This window comes from Macaca mulatta, chromosome 20 (genome assembly GCF_049350105.2).
Source record: "Macaca mulatta isolate MMU2019108-1 chromosome 20, T2T-MMU8v2.0, whole genome shotgun sequence".
Lineage (NCBI taxonomy): Eukaryota > Metazoa > Chordata > Mammalia > Primates > Cercopithecidae > Macaca > Macaca mulatta.
Window position 1 is genome coordinate 28,641,796 of NC_133425.1, and position 20,566 is coordinate 28,662,361.

The 20,566-nt window shown below is 48.7% G+C and overlaps 1 protein-coding gene and 2 long non-coding RNA genes across 11 annotated transcripts; 2 read left to right on the forward strand and 1 right to left on the reverse strand.

The window, feature by feature from the left end:
- On the forward strand, nt 1-20,527 carry KCTD13 (potassium channel tetramerization domain containing 13). 9 transcript variants are annotated; one of them, XR_013411659.1, is made up of 6 exons: nt 1-426; nt 3,142-3,311; nt 14,908-14,997; nt 15,090-15,142; nt 15,766-16,477; nt 16,646-17,196. XR_013411659.1 is itself a non-coding variant. In XM_015125960.3 (6 exons), the coding sequence occupies exons 1-6, from the start codon at nt 183-185 to the stop codon at nt 20,007-20,009; spliced, it is 990 nt and encodes a 329-aa protein (XP_014981446.2). In that variant the 5' UTR covers nt 1-182; the 3' UTR covers nt 20,010-20,527. The 9 variants fall into 9 exon arrangements, 1 of the variants encoding a protein (XP_014981446.2); XR_013411655.1 differs by having other exon boundaries at nt 16,933-17,196; XR_013411657.1 differs by having other exon boundaries at nt 15,766-16,465.
- Nucleotides 3,139-8,645, reverse strand: LOC144337981 (uncharacterized). Its single transcript, XR_013411687.1, has 3 exons — nt 8,525-8,645; nt 5,047-6,200; nt 3,139-4,455 (listed from the first exon to the last, which is right to left on the reverse strand). It is a non-coding gene; the product is annotated as an uncharacterized LOC144337981 (long non-coding RNA).
- LOC144337975 (uncharacterized) lies at nt 11,637-13,125 on the forward strand. The gene is made up of 2 exons (XR_013411681.1): nt 11,637-12,134; nt 12,735-13,125. It is a non-coding gene; the product is annotated as an uncharacterized LOC144337975 (long non-coding RNA).
- Nucleotides 20,528-20,566: the final 39 nt, after the last annotated feature.

The window sequence follows — 20,566 nt, forward strand, 5'->3', positions numbered from 1 at the left end:
ACTGGCTTCCGGGTGGTGCGAGCGAGATGGGGCGGAGGGCCGGTCTGGCTGAGTAGAGGCGGTGAGTGGGCGTGTGTGCGGAGCGGTCTGGCCCGAGGGCTAGGGGCTGGCCGAGGGTCTTCGGGAGCAGGTCGCAGGGCGCGGAGAGAGCCTGGGATCGCCGTCTGCCGCTGCTACCCGGTATGTCGGCGGAGGCCTCGGGCCCGGCGGTCCCCGCGGCCCCGTCCCTGGAAGCCCCCAAGCCCTCCGGTCTCGAGCCTGGCCCCGCCGCCTACGGTCTCAAGCCGCTAACCCCTAACAGCAAATACGTGAAGCTGAACGTGGGCGGCTCGCTGCACTACACCACGCTGCGCACCCTCACTGGACAGGACACCATGCTGAAGGCCATGTTCAGCGGCCGCGTGGAGGTGCTGACCGATGCCGGAGGTACTAGCGGCGCCCCCACCGTGCCCCCATCCCCAGATCCCCAACTCCCGTTCCCCTCAGTCTCTCACCAACGGGGCTCCTCATGCCCCTTCTCTCTGCCCGCTGCTGTCCCGTCAACTCATTCTCAGCTCCCTCCAGCCCCGACATCCCATCTTCTCGCCTTTTCTCATTCATAATTTCTCTTCTCCTCCCCCAATCCTTTACCCCCAGCAATAACCAACACTTACGGAACCCCTAACTCTGCCAGGCGCTGTGGTAAGTGATTGAACGTGTCAGTTCATAATCCTCATGACTACCTCTCCCACCCTTCACGCCTCAGCTCAAGACTTGGGAACCAGCCCTGCTGCCTGCAGTACTACTCCTGGCAGCCTTCATCAGTTTCCTCCGACCGCCCAGCCTTTTGTTTCCCTCTCTGCTTCAGAACTGCTAACAACCAGCCAGGAGGGCTGGGAGATCTTGTCTGCCTCTGTGTTGCCCTGACACAGGTCCCTGTACACTCTAGGAATCCATCTGTATATACACATTGCAGAAGGAGGCTGCTTTGGGTTTGCCAGGGACACCAGAGTGGAGGGTGGACAGGTGTCCTTGGCAGGTGAACCTTACCTTCTTGGAGTGTTGTATTCAAGTTTGGACCCTTCGTGCCCAAGTGAGACCTTGAAGTTTTGGAGTTTGGGAGTGGGAGAGTCTTAAGGGAGGGGTTAACAAGGACTGTGAGAGCAGTAGAATAAAAATTTGGGAGGCGGAGATCTGCCTTCAGGTATCAAAGGTGAAGAATTCGGCCAGGCACGGTGGCTCACGCCTATAATCCCCGCACTTTGGGAGGCCAAGGCGGGTGGATCACCAGAGGTCAGGAGTTTGACACCAGCCTGACCAATATGGCGAAACTCCGTCTCTACTAAAAATACAAAAATTAGCCGGGCGTGGTGGTGTGCGCCTGTAGCCCAGCTACTTGCGAGGCTGAGACAGGAGAATCGCTTGAACCTGGGAGGCAGAGGTTGCAGTGAGCCGAGTCGGCGCCGCTGCACTCCAGCCTGGGTGACAGAGCGAGACTCTGTCTCAGAAAAAAAAAGGAAGAATTCATTTGTCCAATGAGTATTTGTAAAATATCAGTTAGTGCTGGAGATAGGTAAATGAACCTGACAAAATTATATAACTTCCCTTTTTTTAGGGAGGTGAGAGATCAGAAGACCAATAAGCAAGTAAACAAAATGTATATGCATATGCAATTGCAGATAGTAGTAAGTTCTTTCTTTTTTTTTTTTGATAGTAAGTTCTATGAAGAATATAAAAGTTAAAATGGCAGTGAACTGGACGGTGGAGGTAGACATTTTAATTAAATAGAATGGTGAGAATTAACATCGGGGGTTAGCGGTTTATTGATAAGGTAATTCTGCAAGAACTTTCTCGTGGTGAGAGTCTTTTTTTTTTTTTTTTTTTTTGAGACGGAGTCTCGCTCTGTCGCCCAGGCTGGAGTGCAGTGGCCGGATCTCAGCTCACTGCAAGCTCCGCCTCCCGGGTTCACGCCATTCTCCGGCCTCAGCCTCCCGAGTAGCTGGGACTACAGGCGCCCGCCACCTCGCCCGGCTAGTTTTTTGTATTTCTTAATAGAGACGGGGTTTCACCGTGTTAGCCAGGATGGTTTCGATCTCCTGACCTCGTGATCCGCCCGTCTCGGCCTCCCAAAGTGCTGGGATTACAGGCTTGAGCCACCGCGCCCGGCCGTGGTGAGAGTCTTCTGACTGTAGACCAGATTTGGATGAATTAATTCTCTGGCTGGATATGTATAAACTTATGAGAGAACTCGCTGGAGATGTTTTAAAGAGATTTCTTGGCTGTGGCACAGGCTTGAGACAGATCAGTATTCAGACTTTTTTGTGGCTTTGGAATCCTTTTTCTTTTCTTTTCTTTTTTTTTTTTTGAGATGGAGTTTCGCTCTTGTTGCCCAGGCTGTCTCGGCTCACCACAACCTCCGCCTCTCAGGTTCAAGCGATTCTCCTGCCTCAGCCTCCTGAGTAGTTGGGATTACAGGCATGCGCCACCACGCCTGGCTAATTTTGTGTTTTTATTAAAGACGGGGTTTCTTCATGTTGGTCAGGCTGGTCTCGAACTCCTGACCTCAGGTGATCCGCCCACCTCGGCCTCCTAAAGTGCTAGGATTACAGGCGTAAGTCACCACGCCTGGCCTTCTTTTCTTTTTCTTTTTCTTTTTTCTTTTTATTGTTTTGAGACGGAGTTTCCGTCTTATTGCCCAGGGAGTGCAATGGCGCGATTTCGGCTCACTGCAAACTCCACCTCCCAGGTTCAAGCTGTTCTCCTGCCTCACCCTCCCAAGTAGCTGGCATGCGCCACCAAGCCCAGCTAATTTTGTATTTTTAGTAGAGATGGGGTTTCTCCGTGTTGGTCAGGCTGGTCTCAAACTCCTGACTTGAGGTGATCTACCCGCCTCAGCCTCCTAAAGTGTTGGAATTACAGGTGTGAGTCACTACGCCTGGCTGGAATCCTTTTTTCTTATAATTTAGGCCAGGTTTGGTGGCTCACACCTATAATCCAAGTGTTTGGGAGGCTGAGATGGGAGGATCACTTGAGCCCAGGAGTTTGAGACCAGCCTGGGCAACATAGTGAGACTCCGTCTCTACAAAAAAATAATTTTTAATTTAGTAGTTCCAGGTCACTCAGCAAAGCCATCTTTCCCCCTGCTTCTCCCCACCCCACTAGGTTGGGTGCTGATTGACCGGAGCGGCCGCCACTTTGGTACAATCCTCAATTACCTGCGGGATGGGTCTGTGCCACTGCCGGAGAGTACCAGAGAACTGGGGGAGCTACTGGGCGAAGCACGCTACTACCTGGTGCAGGGCCTGATTGAGGACTGCCAGCTGGCGCTGCAGGTGAGGGCCTTCCGAGTCCCTGTGCCTATGTTCCTGGGAGAGCTGCCCAAGCAGGTATTAGGGCAGAAAAAAGGAGATACGGGGTATGGCTTGGAGAGCCTGCTTCTGACCATAACCCCAGAGAATTTGAGGTGCCATCTTCTGCATCCCTGCTGCCTCAGGCAGCATCCCCACCCCAACCTCAACCTCATGCCAGGACGTTTGCAACGGTTAAATAGCTACTCTCTGCTTCCCACTCTTCTTATGCAGCCAGTCCAGCTGTTACACTCGCACCTGAGTAATTATCTTTAAACACAACCCTGATCTATTCTCTCTCTCGCTCAGAAATCCTAAATAGCTCCCTCATGTCACTAGGGAAAAACATCTAAATTTAAATTGAAATATAATAACCTCTGTGATCTGGTATCCTGGGAGGCAGCATTCTCCCATGGCTTCCGCCCCCCACGGGCTTTCTATTTTTTTTTTTTTTTAAACGGTGAAATTCTTTATTCAAATGAAATCTCACAGAAGCAGGTCCACTCCCAGTAAAACAGGGTTGGGGATTCTAGAGACCCCACCTGCTGGGCCCCAGTTTTGTGGACCCCTTAGGGTTCCGAGGAGCAGAGCTTGGAAAGTGAAGCCAGGACATAAGAGTTCCGTGTCACCTCTGTCACAGCTGACTCAGTGACCTTCAGTGAGTCCATTCCTACCTCTGGGATTCTGTCCTCATGTTCCAAAAGATAGGGAAGGGAGAAAAATAAGTACAAAGTAGTGAGTTTTACATAAAGCCTGTTATTCTGTTCTATTTTTATAGTGTTAAAAATGTCCTTTCTTTTATGATACAATAGTAAGAGGAGATTATAAAAGTTTCTTTTTGAATACCCTTTATAGATTAAAAGGTGGCCTCTCTGAACAACTTTTGTCTCAGGGAATGCTTCCTGGTTCTTGAAACCCAAAGGTGTAAATCTCCTTTGGACAATATCCATGTTTTTCAAACTTTTCGATTGCCTCCCATAGGGAAAAAATGCATTTTAGTGCTCATTATATATAACTGAAATAACAGTTCTATAAAAAGATACTTTTAGTGAAATGTACTCTGATAATCTTTCTTTTTAATGCTGTTTGGGACCCATTACTTATTGCATGACCCATTAATAAATTACTACTTGCATTTGAGAAACATTCATTGGACTAGATCTTGGAAGTGCATTCCTGCTCTGTAGCATTTTTGTTTTGTTTTGTTTTGTTTTGTTTTGAGACAGAGTCTCTCTGTCGCCCAGGCTGGAGTGCAGTGATGTGATCTTGGCTCACCCCAACCTCTGCCTCCCAGGTTCAAGCAATTCTCCTGCCTCAGTCTCCCAAATAACTGGGATTACAGGCACCCGCCACCTCGCTTTGCTACTTTTTTGTATTTTTAGTAGAGACGGGGTTTCACCATGTTTGCCAGGCTGGGCTCGAACCCCAGACCTGACGTGATCCATCCGCCTTGGCCCCCGGAAAGTGCTGGGATTACAGGCCTGAGCCACTGTGCCCAGTGTGTAGTTTTAAATTTACTAATGTTATCGTGTACCCACTGTGTGTCAGGAGCAATTCTGCTATCTGCTTGTGTATACGTCTTGTACCCTTGTTTGACATAAAAAGAAACGTGAGAGAGCTTGGATGATGCGTCCAAGGTCAAAGAGCTGGGAAGCAGCAGAGCTCAGATTTGACCCCAGGCTATCTGACTATCTGACCTTCAGCCTCCCAAGGGCAGTACTTTTCTGTACTCCTGCTCTCTCCTTTCCAGGTTCCCTCCGCACCTCACACAGCTCAGCACACTCCTCAGTGTGTGGCAGGCACTTCATCAGTATTGGTCTATGCAAACGTTTTGTCTTTCAATTTTATTTCTTTCCCTTTATTCCCAATCCCCTGCCTACTTTCCTTTTCCCCAGGGGCACCCATCCAGTTTTGATGTTTTGATACATATGCTCGAAAAGCTAAAGCATTGTTCTGCATATGTGTGCATTTTAAATGTCCATAAATGGCATTGAAGCTGTGAATCAGTTTCTGTTGCATTGTATTTTTTAAATTCAGCACTTTTTTCAAGATCTATTCATGCTGCTCCAAGTACATCTAGTTCTTTGCTTCTGACAGCTGCAGAGGAATCTATGGTGTTCATTCACCATATTTTGTTCATACATTCCCATGAGGTTGGAGACCTAGATTGCCTTCCAGTTCCTGCCCCTACAAACTGTGTCACCATGAGCATCCTGGTACATGTTCCCTTCTGGTTCTGTGCCATTCTCCCGTGATTGTAACTGGGAGTAGAATTGCTGGATAACAAGACACCTGCAAACGGCGTTTTAGTAAATATCATCCAGTTGCTCTCCCGAATGGTTATAGTACTTTATCCTCATAATGAGCAGTGCATAAGAGATCCCATTTCTGCATGTCCTCATCAAAACATGGCATCATCCAGCTTTCTAATTTTGCCAATCCGATGAATGTAGCGTGATCTCATTTTCATTTGCATGTCTCTGATTACTAATGAGGTTCAGCATCTTTTCCTATACTCACTAGTGTTTTTTTGTTTCCCTTCCTGTGAATTGCTTATTCATGTTCTTTACCAGATTTTCTGCTTTTTTCTTTTTCATGTTGCTTAGCAAGAGATCCTTGCATATTTTAGTTCAGTTCCTAGGGATAATTAAACCTTATTGCATATGGGCATGTCTTATACATGCCCTGGAGCATGGATTGTACATAACAAATTAACCTCTAAGCCTGTATCATGGGACTAATTACCTACCATTCTCAGCAAAGTTCAGAAAATACTCGAATTATTTGCTGTTTTTTTGTTTTTGTTTTTCTTTTTTTGAGATGGAGTCTCACTCTGTTGCCAAGGGTGGAGTGCCGTGGCACGATCTTGACTCACTGCAACCTCCCTCTCTGGGGTTCAAGTGATTCTCTTGCGTCAGCTTCCCAAGTAGCTGGGACTACATGTGCGCACCACAACACCCAGCTAATTTAATTGCATTTTTGGTAGAGATGGGGTTTCACCATGTTGGCCAGGCTGGTCTTGAACTCCTGACTTCAAGTGATCCTCCTGCCTTGGCCTCCCAAAGTGCTGGGATTCAGGCATGAGCCACTGTGCCCGGCCGTATTTGCTGGGTTTTGAGATTCAGATGAGGAACTCCAGTTGAAAAAGCCTGTTCTAGGTAAAAATTTCTAGTCAATGTAGATATCGCTAATATTTTCTCTTAGAATGTCACCTGCTTGTGGCATCTAGCATTGAATGGAAATCCTTGATTTTTTAAAATTGCAAATAATCATTTATTATTTTAAAGCAGCATTTATTAATTGTAGAAATTTCGGAAACGCAAATAATCTAAAAAATAAAAGCACCAAATATCCTTCCAGGTCTTCTCCTGTGTGAGAGTATATGTGTGTGTGCGTGTGTGTGTGTGTGTGTGTGTGTTTGCTTGCTTGCCAAAATACAATCGTGTTGTATGAAATGTTTTATAATCTGCTTTTTTGTTGTTAATAATTGCTATCTTTACATGTCAATAAATTTTTATTTAATATCCAGTCCAGGGCATACTCCGGCTTCTCCAGTTGTTCCAGAAATGTGTTTTCATAGCTGGTTCATCAAACCAGAACCCAGTCTAGATCTTCACGTTGCGCCTGGTTATCTGCACGTTGACAATGGAAAGCACGACTTTACAAATAATCTCATGGAAGAATGTTGAAGAGATGATAAGAGTTATAGGTATTCGATGGCACGAATGTAATTACTGGTTCAGGTAAAGATTATCAATTGGTGTGTCATTGATAGGTAACTGCCTTAATACAGTGGTGAAATAATACCACATGCATTACTTTATTATAATCCAAGGGGTCCCTTTGTCCTCACGATGCTGGCTTGTTAAAGAGACTGCCAGTTGTCCTGCACAATGACCCGCTTTCCAACTTTGCCTGGTTGTTTACTCCTAGAATCATTTCGTTTATTACCCAGCCCTATCCTTAATTTCCTATAAACCAGACCGTAGATTTTAAATGACTGATATTGGGCGGGTGCAGTGGCTCATGCCTGTAATCCCAGCACTTTGGGAGGCTGAGGCGGGCGGATCACAAGGTCAGGAGTTCAAGACCGGCCTGGTCAATGTGGTGAAACCCTGTCTCTATTAAAAATATAAAAATTAAGCCGGGCATGGTGGCTCACACCTGTAATCCCAGCACTTTGGGAGGCTGAGGCGGGCGGATCACAAGGTCAGGAGTTCAAGACCAGCCTGGCCAACATGGTGAAACCCCGTCTCTACTAAAATACAAAAAAAGTAGCCAGGCATGGTGGTGGGCATCTGTAATCCTAGCCACTCAGGAGGCTGAGGCAGGAGAATTGCTTGAACCCGGGAGGCGGAGGTTGCAGTGAGCCGAGATCACACCACTACACTCCAGCCTGGGCGACAGTGCGAGACTCCATCTCAAAAAAAAAAAAAGAAAAGTTACAAAAATTAGCTGGGAGTGGTGGCGGGTGCCTGTAGTCCCAGTTACTGAAGAGGCTGAGGGAGAAGAATTGCTTGAACCCAGGAGGCGGAGGTTGCGGTGAGTCAGGGTTGCACCACTGCACTCCAGCCTGGGCAACAGAGCAAGACTCCGTCTCAAAATAAATGAATAAATAATAAATAAAATAAAATGACTGATATTAAACATTTTGGTTAGAATACATTTTAGGTAATATTATGTATGTATTTCACATTGGGCCACATCAAGCAACCTGTAATATTGTTAGCATGACTCGTCATTAATGACATTCATAATTGGCCCCTGGATCTAGGGGATGGTGGTTTGATTTATCTATCATCATTACATTTCCTTGTTGCCAACTATAAAGTAATGCATATGGTATCATTTGGCCACTGTATTAAGGCAATTACCTATCAATGACATACAAATTGATAATCTTTACCTGAACCAGTAATTACATTTGTGCCATAGAATACCTATAAGTCTTATCTCTTCAACAGTATTACATGAGATTATTTGTAAAGTCATGCTTTCCATTGTCAACTTGAAAAATTCTTGATTTCGATGTGGTCCACCAATTCCTCATCATTTTTTGCCTGATGCTGTATCCTTATGCTCTTGTTTAAAAATGTTTTTCTAATTTTCTGTTTCTTGTTAACTTTTATTTTTTGAGGCTGAGTCTTGATCTGTTGCCCAGGCTACAGTGCAATGGTGTCATCTCGGCTCACTGTAACCTCCACCTCCCAGGTTCAAACGATTTTCATGTCTCAGGCCTCCCGAGTAGCTGTGATTACAGGCATGCACCATGACATCCGGCTGATTTTTTTTCTTTTTTTTTTAAACGGAGTCTCACTCTATTGCCCAGGCTGGAGTGCAGTGGCATGATCTCGGCTCACTGCAACCTCTTACTCCCGGGTTCAAGCGATTCTCCTGCCCCTGCCTCCTGAGTAGCTGGAATTACAGGTGTGCACCACCATGCCTGGCTAATTTTTGTGTTTGACCTTGTGATCTGCCTGCCTCGGTCTCCCAAAGTGCTGGGATTACAAGCATGAGCCACCACACCCGGCTAATTTTTGTATTTTTTGGAGAAAGGGGCTTTTGCCATGTTGGTCAGGCTGGTCTCAAACTCCTGAGCTCAAGTGATGCACCCACTTCGGCCTCCCAAAGTGCTGGGATTACAGGCGTGAGCCACCGTGCCTGGCCTGTGGTTTTAAATATGGATTTTTTTCATATATGGGTATTTTAATCTAAGTGGAGCTCACTTTTGTAAATATGAATTGTGAAGGAATTTAGCTCATTTTTGTCTTCTGTAGGGTTAGGTAGTTTTCCCAGTGCCAGCATTTAAACAGTCCAGAGGTAGCCAGCACCCAAGACGGCCACCAGGGGTTCTTGCCTCCTGGTTTCCAGGCTCTTGTTTAATCCCCTCCCACACGAAATAGGGCTGACTTTTTCAGTTCTTCACCAAGGAGACTCTTGTGTATGACCAATAGGACATTGCAGAAATGACAGCATGTGACTTTGAAGCTAGGTCATAAAAGACATTCCAGCTTCTGCCTCTCTTTGGGGTCACTCACTCTGAAAAGTGCTATGTGAGGACACTCAGGCACCCCTAAGCAGAGGTCTCCACTTGGTGAGGAACTGAAGCCCCTGCCAACAGCGAGCACAGACTCCCCGCCATACTGGTGACCTGTCTCAGAAGCAGAGCTTCTAGGCCCAGGCAAACCTTCCAATGACTGTAGCCCTAGCCAAAATCGAGACTGCAGCTTCGTGACAGACTCTGGGCCAGGGCCACCCAGCTAAGCCCATCCCAAATTCCTGACCCACAGAAACTATGTGAGATAATGTTTATTTTTATTTATTTATCTTTAAATAGAGACAGAGTCTTGCTATGTCGGCCAGGATGGTCTCGAACTCCTGACCTCCAACAGTCCTCCAGCCTTGGCCTCCCCAAATGGTGAGATTACAGGCATGAGCCACCACACCTGAACTATTGTTTTAAGCTGCTAAGTTTGTAGTAATTTGTTACCCAGCAACAGAGAACAGACTTCGGTTTCTGGAATGGGGGTCTGCCATAACAGAAACCTCAAATGTAGAAGTAACTTTACAACTGAGAAGTGGGAAGAAGCTGGAAGGACTTTGAGGAGATTGTTAGTAAAAGCTTAAGGAGTGTTAAAAAGTGTTGGCTTGGCCGGGCGCGGTGGCTCAAGCCTGTAATCCCAGCACTTTGGGAGGCCGAGACGGGCGGATCACGAGGTCAGGAGATCGAGACCATCCTGGCTAACACGGTGAAACCCCGTCTCTACTAAAAAAAATACAAAAAACTAGCCGGGCGAGGTGGCAGACGCCTGTAGTCCCAGCTACTCGGGAGGCTGAGGCAGGAGAATGGCGTGAACCCGGGAGGCGGAGCTTGCAGTGAGCTGAGATCTGGCCACTGCACTCCAGCCTGGGCCACAGAGCGAGACTCTGTCTCAAAAAAAAAAAAAAAAAAGAAAAAAAAAAAGTGTTGGCTGGGCACAGTGGCCCACGCTTGTAATACCGTAACTTTTGGAGGCCGAGGTGGGAGGATCACTTGAATTCAGGAGTTCGAGACCAGCCTGGGCAATATAGTGAGACCTTGTCTCTAAAAAAATTAAAAGAAAAAAGGTAAGAAAGTCTGTTGATAAGAGTCCAGTGACCTTTAAGAAAGCTGCAATAAGGGCTTAAAAAAAAGTTAGGAAAATGGATGGAAAGGACATCCTTGTGTAGCGGCAGAAAGTTTAGCAATGCTGTCTCCTGCATTAGTGTGCAGGGTAGGAAACATACCTAATGAACAGAGGGTCTAGCTAAGGAGCTTTCCAGACAGAATGTTGAAGGTGCCACCTGGCTTCTTGCTGCTTATAGTAAAATTGAAGAGGAGAGAGTACGTTAAAGAAAAAACCACTCGAATGAAAAGGAGCCTGAAATTGTTGGGTTTGAAAATCCCCAGCCTTTCCAGATAACAAGTGATGTTAAAATCAAATGGCTTCCACGCAAAGATTAAATACAAGGCATAAAATATAGGAAAATGTGGTCTAAAGGTGAAGCTGAGGATGTGATGAAAAAGTCCTTTGTTAAGACCTCAGAAATACCAATAACATGCTTCAGAGGGATCTTCCAGTCGAATCAAATAATAATCGTGCTTCTGAGAAGGTTAAAGGTGTTGTCTCTCAGCATCTTAGCACAACCCCAAAATAGAGAAGGGCTTATCCTGCAGAGATTTTTTTTTTTTTTTTGAGATAGCTCCCTGCAACCTCCACTTCCTGGGTTCAAGCGATTTTCCTGTCTCAGCCTCCCGAGTAGCTGGGATTACAGGTGCCCACCACCACGCCCCGCTAATTTTTGTATTTTTAGTAGAGATGGGGTTTCGCCATGTTGGTCAGACCACTCGAACTCCTGACCTCAAGTGATCCACCCGCCTCGGCCTCCCAAAGTGCTGGGATTACAGGCGTGAGCCACTGTGCCTGGCCACTTGCAGATATTTCTAGGTGTGGCTTTTTTCTAATGTAGTGAACCCTAAGACGTGCAAGATACCCAGTAAGTTATGCAGAGAATTATATTGGCAGAAACACTGCCAGCTTGGACCGAAAGGGACAGAGCCAGTACAAAAGGACAAGAGGCCTTTGCACACCCAAACTTCTACAGGCAGGAAGCAGGCAGATGAAACTGTGAAGCTGCAAACATCTTTTATGGAAGAGGTGGGATGACTCAGGGAGAGCCATGGAGAATCATTCCTGACAGGAGTAGGCATCAAAGAGTTCCTAGCATTTCTCCAACTGGATTACAGAATTTCTACAGACTAGTGACTTATATGTGCCTGCTGTCCCCTGCCCTTTTTTTTTTTTTTTTTTTTTTGAGACAGAGTCTTGCTATGTTGTCCAGGCTGGTCTCGAACTCCTGGGCTCAAGTAATTCTCCCACCTTGGCCTCCCAAGTAGCTGGGATGACGGGCACATGCTACCACACCCAGCTTCCCCTGCTTTTGAGCAAGAGTGTCGTTACTGGTTATCCTGTGCCTGCCTCTACCACCGCACACTGGGAGTGTGGAGGAAATGACCTGTCTCTTTAGTTCACAGGTCTGCAAATAGGAAATGTACTTAAGGGCTGGATGCGGTGGCTCACGCCTGTAGTCCCAGCCCTTTGGGAGGCCAAGGCAGTTGGATCACTTGAGGTCAGGAGTTCAAGACCACCCTGGCCAACATGGTGAAATCCCGTCTTTACTGAAAATACAAAAATTAGCTGGGGCGGTGGTACATGTGTGTAGTCCCAGCCACTTGGGAGGCTGAGGCAGGAGAATCACTTGAACCTGGGAGGCAGAGTTTTCAGTGAGGTGAGATGGTGCCACTGCACTCCAGCCTGGGAGACAGAGCAAGACTCCATTTTGAAAAAAAAAAAGAAATGCACTTAAGGAGCCATAGTTAAGGAACTGCATGCTAGAGCCACATCCCCACCTGGGCCTGATGGAGATGACGAGATTCTATACTTTGAGCTGATGCTGTAATGGGATAATGGGGCATCCTGGGAGGTGGTGAGTATATTTGGCATGTGGGAGGGAGGAAATCACTGAGGGCCAGTGATGGCCTGTGGAGCCAGCCGCTAAGGCAGCCTGATGATTCTCGTCCCCTGGTGCTCGTTCCCGTGTGTTATCTCCTTCCACACTGGATAGGACCAACAGACCTAGGCTGTAAAAGACAATGGAGGGGCCGGGCACCATGGCTCACGTCTGTAATCCCAGCACTTTGGGAGGCCGAGGCGAGTGGATCACCTGAGGTCGGGAGTTTGAGACCAACCTGACCGACATGGTGAAACCCTATCTCTATTAAAAACACAAAAATTATCTGGGCGTGATGGCACACATCTGTAATCCTAGCTACTTGGGTGGTTGAGGCAGGAGAATCGCTTGAACCTGGGAGGTGGAGGTTGCAGTGAGCCGAGATCATGCTACTGTACTCCAGCCTGGGTGACACAGTGAGATTCTATCTCAAAAATAAAAAAGATAACGAGGCTTCTACCTTCTCCTCTCTGGAATTATTTGCTCTGGGAAGCCAGCTGCCATGCTGTGAGGACACTCAAGCAACCCTGTGGAGAGATCCACATGGCAGGGATTTGCTGTTTCCTGCCAGCAGCTAGTGCAAACTTGCCAGCCACATGAACAAGCTTTCTCAGAATGCATCCTCTAGGGGCCATCATGCCTTCAGATGCCCACAGCCCCACTGACATCTTGGCCACAGCCTCACAAGAGACCCTGTGCCAGAGCCACCCAACTGAGCCACTGCTGAGTTCCTGACCCTCAGAAACGGAAGTAATAAATATGATTAATTTAACCTCCTAAATTGGGGGCAGTTCATTACACAGTGATAGATAACGAATTCATACTCCATAATTCCCCTCGTACATTTGTGGTGTCTTTAAAAATACCAGTTCTCATATATACAGTGGTATGTTTCTGATCTCTCTGTTGTGTTTCTCGGGTGTTTTTGTTTTTGTGCCCGAACTAACACCATTTTCACTGTTGTGGCTTTGAAGCCTATCTTCATGTCTGGCAGGGTCTGCCTTTCCTCTTTGCTCTTCTTTTTAAAAACTGACCTAAGTATGGGAGGATGGCTGGAGCCCAGGAGGTCAAAGCTGCTGTGAGCTGTAATCACGCCACTGCACTCAGCCTGGGTGACAGCAAGACCCTGTCTCCAAAAGAAAAAAGAAAAAAAAAAAGACCTAAGTAATTGTAGACCTTTATTCTTCTATATTAATTTTAGAGAGTCTTATGAGTTTCTACAAAAAACAAATCTGGAATTTGTATTAGAATTGCACATTGGGTTTTCAAGGTTGGGAGAAGTGAGAGGGATTTTGGCATGAAGGTTCTAGAAGACAGAAGAGAAAGAAGCTCATGCATTTGCTTCTGATTTCTTTCTCCAACGTCATCCCAGCCAATGAAGTTCATTCACTCAACAAATACGTTCATTTGTTCAACAAATACTCACAGAGCATCAGTTATATACTAGATAGTTATTCCTAGGTGGGAAGAGACAGATCATAAACAAATACAAAAAATTAGAAAAAGGCACTAAGTGCCATACAGAAAATGAACTGATAGGCGAGGCGTAGTGGCTCATGCCTGTATTCCCAGCACTTTGGGAGACAGAGGCGGGGGGACCACCTGAGGTCAGGAGTTGGAGACCAGCCTGACCAACATGGAAAAACCCCATCTCTACTAAAAATACAAAATCAACTGGGCGTGGTGGCACATGCTTGTAATCCCAGCTACTCGGGAGGCTGAGGCAGGAGAATTGCTTGAACCCGGGAGGCGGAGGTTGCAGTGAGCCGAGATCGCGCGCCATTGCACTCCAGCCTGGACAACAAGAATGAAACTCTGTCTCAAAAAAGAAAAGAAGGCCTGGCGCGGTGGCTCAAGCCTGTAATCCCAGCACTTTGGGAGGCCGAGACGGGCGGATCACGAGGTCAGGAGTTCGAGACCATCCTGGCTAACACGGTGAAACCCCGTCTCTACTAAAAAATACAAAAAACTAGCCTGGCGAGGTGGCGGACGCCTGTAGTCCCGGCTACTCGGGAGGCTGAGGCAGGAGAACGGCGTAAAAACCCGGGAGGCGGAGCTTGCAGTGAGCTGAGATCCAGCCACTGCACTCCACCCTGGGCGACACAGCGAGACTCTGTCTCAAAAAAAAAAAAAAAAAAAAAGAAAAGAAAAGAAAATGAACTGATAACACAATAGGCAGGATATAGAGGAGGCTGTTTAGCCAGTGGGCCTGGGGAGGGCTGGCCCTGAGGAGGCACTGTGTGAGCTGCAATCTGAATGGCATGACAGAGCTGCCACGCTGACAGCTGAGCAAAGAAGCATCCCGGGCAGGGGCACAGCCAATGGCCGGGGTGGGCATGAGCTGGATGTGTAAAGCAGCAAGATGTCCATGGGACCAAGGCCCAGCAAGCCAAGGGAGCGTGGCAGAGAGGTCGGCGGAGCTTGGAGCCTGCAGAGCCCTGCGGACCACTGAGGAGTCTGGAGTTGTTCCCAACCAGCTTTTGAAGGCTTTTAAGTGAGGGAGTATGTGGCCTTTGGTTGTGCTGTTAACCACCTTCCGCTTCTTCCCCAGCAAAAAAGGGAGACGCTGTCCCCGCTGTGCCTCATCCCCACGGTGACATCTCCCCGGGAGGAGCAGCAGCTCCTGGCCAGCACCTCCAAGGTGAGGCCCCCAAGCCCTGCAGGGTGGAGGCTCACTGCGGGGGCCTCTCCCTGCAGCCTCACTCCTCTCCTCCATCCTCTCTCCCCTGCTAGCCCGTGGTGAAGCTCCTGCACAACCGCAGTAACAACAAGTACTCCTACACCAGGTGACCACCAGGGTGCGGGGCACTGGGCGGGACCCTGGGATGCAGCACAGCCCTGCTCCTGCCCAAGGCGAGGGCCACGGCCACACAGAGGGCCTACAAGAACATCTGCCTGCCTGCTCGCAGATTTAGCTTTGCCTCTTACCCCTGGCACTGTGGGCAGGTCCTTTCCGCTTCTCAGCTTCAGCTTAGTCATCAGTAAATGGGTTTGGGTGAGGATGAAGTGATAATGGTGAGCCTGTCCCAAGTGCTTTCTCTCTAGGAACTGGCAGAGTCCTCCCCCTTGAGGTCAGTACTGTTGTGAGCTCCATTTTACAGATGAGGAGGTTGAGGCACCAAGAGGTGAAGTAACTTGCCCAGTTAAAAAGTGGGGTGCCAGGACCCCCAGGGAGGCAGCCTGGCTCCAGGTCCCGCACGGGAGCTGCTCTGCTATGCTGGGATTTGCTCAGTGCATGTGGCTTCCCTTCTGAGGCCTGTTTAGCCTGGCCCCAGGGGCAGAGGAGGCTTCCTGTTGAGCACCAAACCCTGGGCAGGAGCAGAGGACTAGGAATGCATCCAGGCCCCTGTCCTGGGGTTATAGAGGAAGGGGTGCCAACGCTGAGGCCTCCTGGTCCCCTGGTCCCCAGCACTTCAGATGACAACCTACTTAAGAACATCGAGCTGTTCGACAAGCTTGCCCTGCGCTTCCACGGGCGGCTGCTCTTCCTCAAGGATGTCCTGGGGGACGAGATCTGCTGCTGGTCTTTCTACGGGCAGGGCCGCAAAATCGCCGAGGTGTGCTGTACCTCCATTGTCTATGCTACGGAGAAGAAGCAGACCAAGGTCAGAGGGGTTCCAGAGCCTACGTGGGGGGCTGGGGGTGGCCAGGACTAGGACCCTGGACAAAAGCAGGTTGGCAGGGGAAAGAGCCCACCCCCGGGAGGCAGGAGCCAGATCCTGGGGTCTGGGGTGCGCAGCAGTGGGCAGGCCACCCTATCCCTGTGGGTCTCTGTTTCTCTGTGAAATGGGGGTCATGGGTTAGAGCAGGGTGCTTAGCCTAGGCCTGTTGAATGTGTTTCAAGGCTGTTTGAAACTCCTGAAATGGGGACGTATGCGTGTTTCTGCATAGGAGGTCCATAGTTGTCATTAGAAACTCAGAAGGGGCCAGGCAGAGTGGCTTATGCCTGTAATCCCAGGACTCTGGGAGGCCAAGGCAGGAGGATCACTTGAGCCCAGAAGTTTGAGACCAGCCTGGGCAACATAGTGGGATCTGATCTCTGTAAGAACTCAAAAAATTTAGCCAGGTATGGTGGTGTGGTGGCATGATGACATGCACCTGTAATCCCAGCTACTCAGGAGGCTGAGGCAGGAGGATTGCTTGAGCCCCGGAATTTTTTTATTTATTATTATTATGATGATGGTTTTTTGAGACTGAGTCTCACTCTATCACCAGGCTGGAGTGCAGTGGCACGATCTCCGCTCACTGCAACCTCCACCTCCCAGGTTCAAGCGGTTCTCCTGCCTCAGCCTCCCCAGTAGCTAGGACTACAGGCACGTGCCACCACGCCCAGCTAATTTTTGTATTTTTAGTAGAGACAGGGTTTCACCATGTTGGCCAGGATGGTCTCAGTCTCTTGACCTCGTGATCCATCCACCTCAGCCTCCCAAAGTGCTGGGATGACAAGCGCGAGCCACTGCCTTTTTCTCTTTTTTGAGACAAGAGTCTCGCTCTGTTGCCCAGGCTGCAGTGCAATGGCGTGATCTCAGCTCACTTAACCTCTGCCTCCCGGATTCAAGTGATTCTCCTACCTCAGCCTCCCAAGTAGCTGGGACTACAGGCGCCCGCCTCCATGCCCGGCTAATTTTTGTATTTTTAGTAGAGACTAAATGTAGTGGAGAACTCTCTTTAGTAGAGACTTCACCGTGTTGGTCAGGCTGGTACTGAACCCCTGACCTCAAGTGATCTACCCTCCTCGTCCTCCCAAAGTGCTGGGATTACAGGCATGAGCCACTGGGCCTGGCCTAGCCCAGGAATTTGAGGCAGCAGGGAGCTATGATCATGCCACTGCACTCCATCCTAGGAGACTGAGTGAGGCCCCGACTCTAATTAAAAAAAAAAAAAAAGGAAACTCAGAAAGGCCCATTGCCAAAAATAGATTCTTAAAACCTCAGGACCAGATGTCTCTTAGAACATCCTCTGAGTTTGTAGATCCTGAGTCATTAATGTAGCAATCATCAGCAGATATTCCCCAAGCCCCTGCTCTGTGCTAAGTACTGTACCAGGCTGGAAATCAAGGGGAATGAAGTGCTGAGCAAAGTACAAGCCCTGCCTCATGCCCTTCCTCATCTGGTCCCTTCTGAGCTTACCATGAGCCACATACCTCAGGTACACCGCAGTCATCGCACGTCTCTAAGCAGTCAGTGCTATTTCACACCTCTTACCTCTGCACACACTGTTGCCTCTTGGAATTCTTTCCTTCTATCTGCCTAATGAACTTGTACTTAATCTTAAGACTTAAGCTAAGCATCACTTTCTTTGGGTCACCTTCACTCATGAACTTTCAATCCAACAACCCCAAAGTTGGTCACACTCCCTTCATAGCTAAAGACAGTGTTTTATCATGTGTGGAGGAGGGGAGGGGGTTTGCATCAGCAGCAGCCTGTTAGTTTCTTGAAGGCAGGGCCATGTCTTTTTCTTTCCTATCTCCCATTAGCCAGGCACTTTTCACACATTGGAAGCTAGGAAACATTTATTGAATGAATGAATGAATCAGTGACCTAGCTTCCAAGAAACATCCTCTGTAATTGGGAAGATAGGAAGATAAACCAATAATTAAGAGTGCATGGCTCACACCTGTAATCCCAACATTTTGGGAGGCTGAGGCAGGGGACCACATAAGGCCAGGAGTTTGAGCAACACAGCAAGACCCCATCTCTACAAAAAATAAAAAAAAAAATTAACCAGGCATAGTAGCACACCCAGGTACTCAGGAAGCTGAGGTGGGGGGATCACTTGAGCCCAGGAGGTCGAGGCTGCAGGGATCCATGATCACACCACTGCACTCCAGCCTAGGCAACAGAGTGAGATCTTGTCTCAGAAACAAATGAACGATTAAAAAAAAAAAAGCCGGGCGTGGTGGCTCACGCCTGTAATCCCAGCACTTTGGGAGGCTGAGGCGGGCAGATCACAAGGTCAGGAGTTTGAGACCAGCCTGTACAACATGGTGAAACCCTTTTTCTACTAAAAATCCAAAAATTAGCTGAGCATAGTGGCACATGCCTGTAATCCCAGCTACTCGGGAGGCTGAAGCAGGAGCATCGCTTGAACTTGGGAAGTGGAGGTTGCAGTGAGCCGAGATGGCGCCATTGCACTCCAGCCTGGGTGACAGAGCAAGACTCTGTCTCAGGAAAAAATAAAAATAAAATTTAAAAAACCAGTTTGCTAAGAGCTGTGTTAGATGCTTCCAAGGCCACACAAGGGAACACCCCAGTCACCTGTTCGACTTCATCCCTTTCCACTCCCTCTCATCTCTGCCTCAATTGCATTGGCCTCCCTTTTGATCTTCCAGTAAGACACTGGGTGCACTCCTGACCCACAGCTCTCACGCTGGCCCTGGCCCTCCCCAGGCTGCTCTTTCTGGTCTGTGTGCCTGGTCCCCTCCCCAACTCCTTTGGTCAGATACCACCTTCTCAGCAAGGCCTTCCCTGGAGTCCCTCTTAAAGTTGTAATACTCCTGTCTCTGGCCATCATATTCCCTTTTCCTAATGTATCTCTCTGTGTCTCTCTCTTTTTGTTTTTTTTTTTTAATCGATGAGATCTTGCTATATTGCCCAGGCTGGCTTTGAACTTGAACGCCTGGGCTCTAAGGATGCTCCTGCCTTAGCCTCCCGAAGTGCTGGGCTTACAGTCAGGAGATACCACACCCAGCCTATTTCTTTTCCTAAACATCATCATTTGACTTCATTTATATTTTATTTTATTTATTTATTTTTTTGAGATGGGGTCTCACTGTCACCCAGGTTGGAGTGCCGTGGTGCAATCTCGGCTCACTGCAACCTCTGCCTCCCATGCTCAAGTGATGCTCCCACCTCAGCAGTGGGAACATAGGTGTGGGCCACCACACCGAGCTAATTTTTTTGTAGAGATGGGGTTATGCCATGTTGCCCAGACTGGACTCATACTCCTGGCCTCAAGCTGTCCTCCCATCTTGGCCTCCCAAAGTGCTGGGATTACAGGTGTGAGCCACCGGGCCAGGCTAGTTCATATTTTCTTAAGTGTATGACTGAGTCCTCCCACTAGAATGTAACTTCCTGAGGACAGGACCCTTGTTTTGTTCACTGCTATTTCTGTAGTGCCTAGAACAATACCTGGTGCAGTGCACTCACTCAGTATTTGTCAAATGAAAAAATATACCAAGAGACTAGACAGGGAAGGAGATGAAGGAGAGAAAACAAATGATTCTGCCTGCCTGACTTCAGAGCTGAGCCTTGAAGTATGACTTTGCTGAGTAAAGGAGTGTCAGAGAGGCCAGGCCAGGCCCAAGGACCTGACTGCAGGGCTGGGAGGTGTGTCGATGCAGGAGCCCTGGGCAGGGGGGTGGCCCTGTGTGACTGCACCAGAAGGAAGGAGCTGGGGCTGGCTGGCCTTTTGCAGGTGGAATTTCCAGAAGCCCGGATCTTTGAGGAGACCCTGAACATCCTGATCTACGAGACTCCCCGGGGCCCAGACCCAGCCCTCCTGGAGGCCACAGGGGGAGCAGCTGGAGCTGGTGGGGCTGGCCGCGGGGAGGATGAAGAGAACCGAGAGCACCGTGTCCGGAGGATCCATGTCCGGCGGCACATCACTCACGATGAGCGTCCTCATGGCCAACAAATTGTCTTCAAGGACTGACCTCTGACCCTCCCCCTGCCTTCCTCTTGCCTTGGGGCCCAGTCCCTCTCTCTTTCCCTCCCCTTCCCAGACCTTTGCCCCGGCTCTGCTGGCCAAGTCGTGGGTCCTCCTCTGTCCCTTCATTGCATGGCACAGCTCACTTTGGCCCTTCTCCATCCATCCCAACCCCATTGCTAACAACATGGTACATTCCGGCCCCGCCACTCAGAGTCTTCTGAAGCCAACACTTGTCCCTATCCTGGCCCTGCGTCCTTCCCTCTCCAGCTGGTTAAGAGGGATTTAGAATTCCCTTTCTCTTTTTTCAGTGCATCGTCCATGCCAAAGTGTGCGGCCCTTCCTAACATCACCGCAGTCTGAGCCACCTCCCACATCGTGCAGGGTAGTCCGCACCCTCCTCCCCACCATCCTCCCTACCTCCTTAACTTTGTACTAGACTGGCCTGGGCCTGCCCAGCTCAGCGTTCTCAGTCTGTTTCATATTATTTATTATTTTAATTTTCTATTAAATTATTGAAATGAGTTGAGGAACTGGTGCTGGCTCCTGGGGAGAGGGATGAG

What these genes read in the sequence shown, in the direction of transcription:
- KCTD13 (XM_015125960.3), top strand. Translation starts at nt 183, where the DNA reads ATGTCGGCGGAGGCCTCGGGCCCGGCGGTCCCCGCGGCCCCGTCCCTG. An exon ending in ACTGCCAGCTGGCGCTGCAG is followed by an intron (nt 3,312 to 14,907) that starts GTGAGGGCCTTC and finishes CTTCTTCCCCAG; the next exon opens with CAAAAAAGGGAGACGCTGTC. An exon ending in TCCTGGCCAGCACCTCCAAG is followed by an intron (nt 14,998 to 15,089) that starts GTGAGGCCCCCA and finishes CTCCCCTGCTAG; the next exon opens with CCCGTGGTGAAGCTCCTGCA.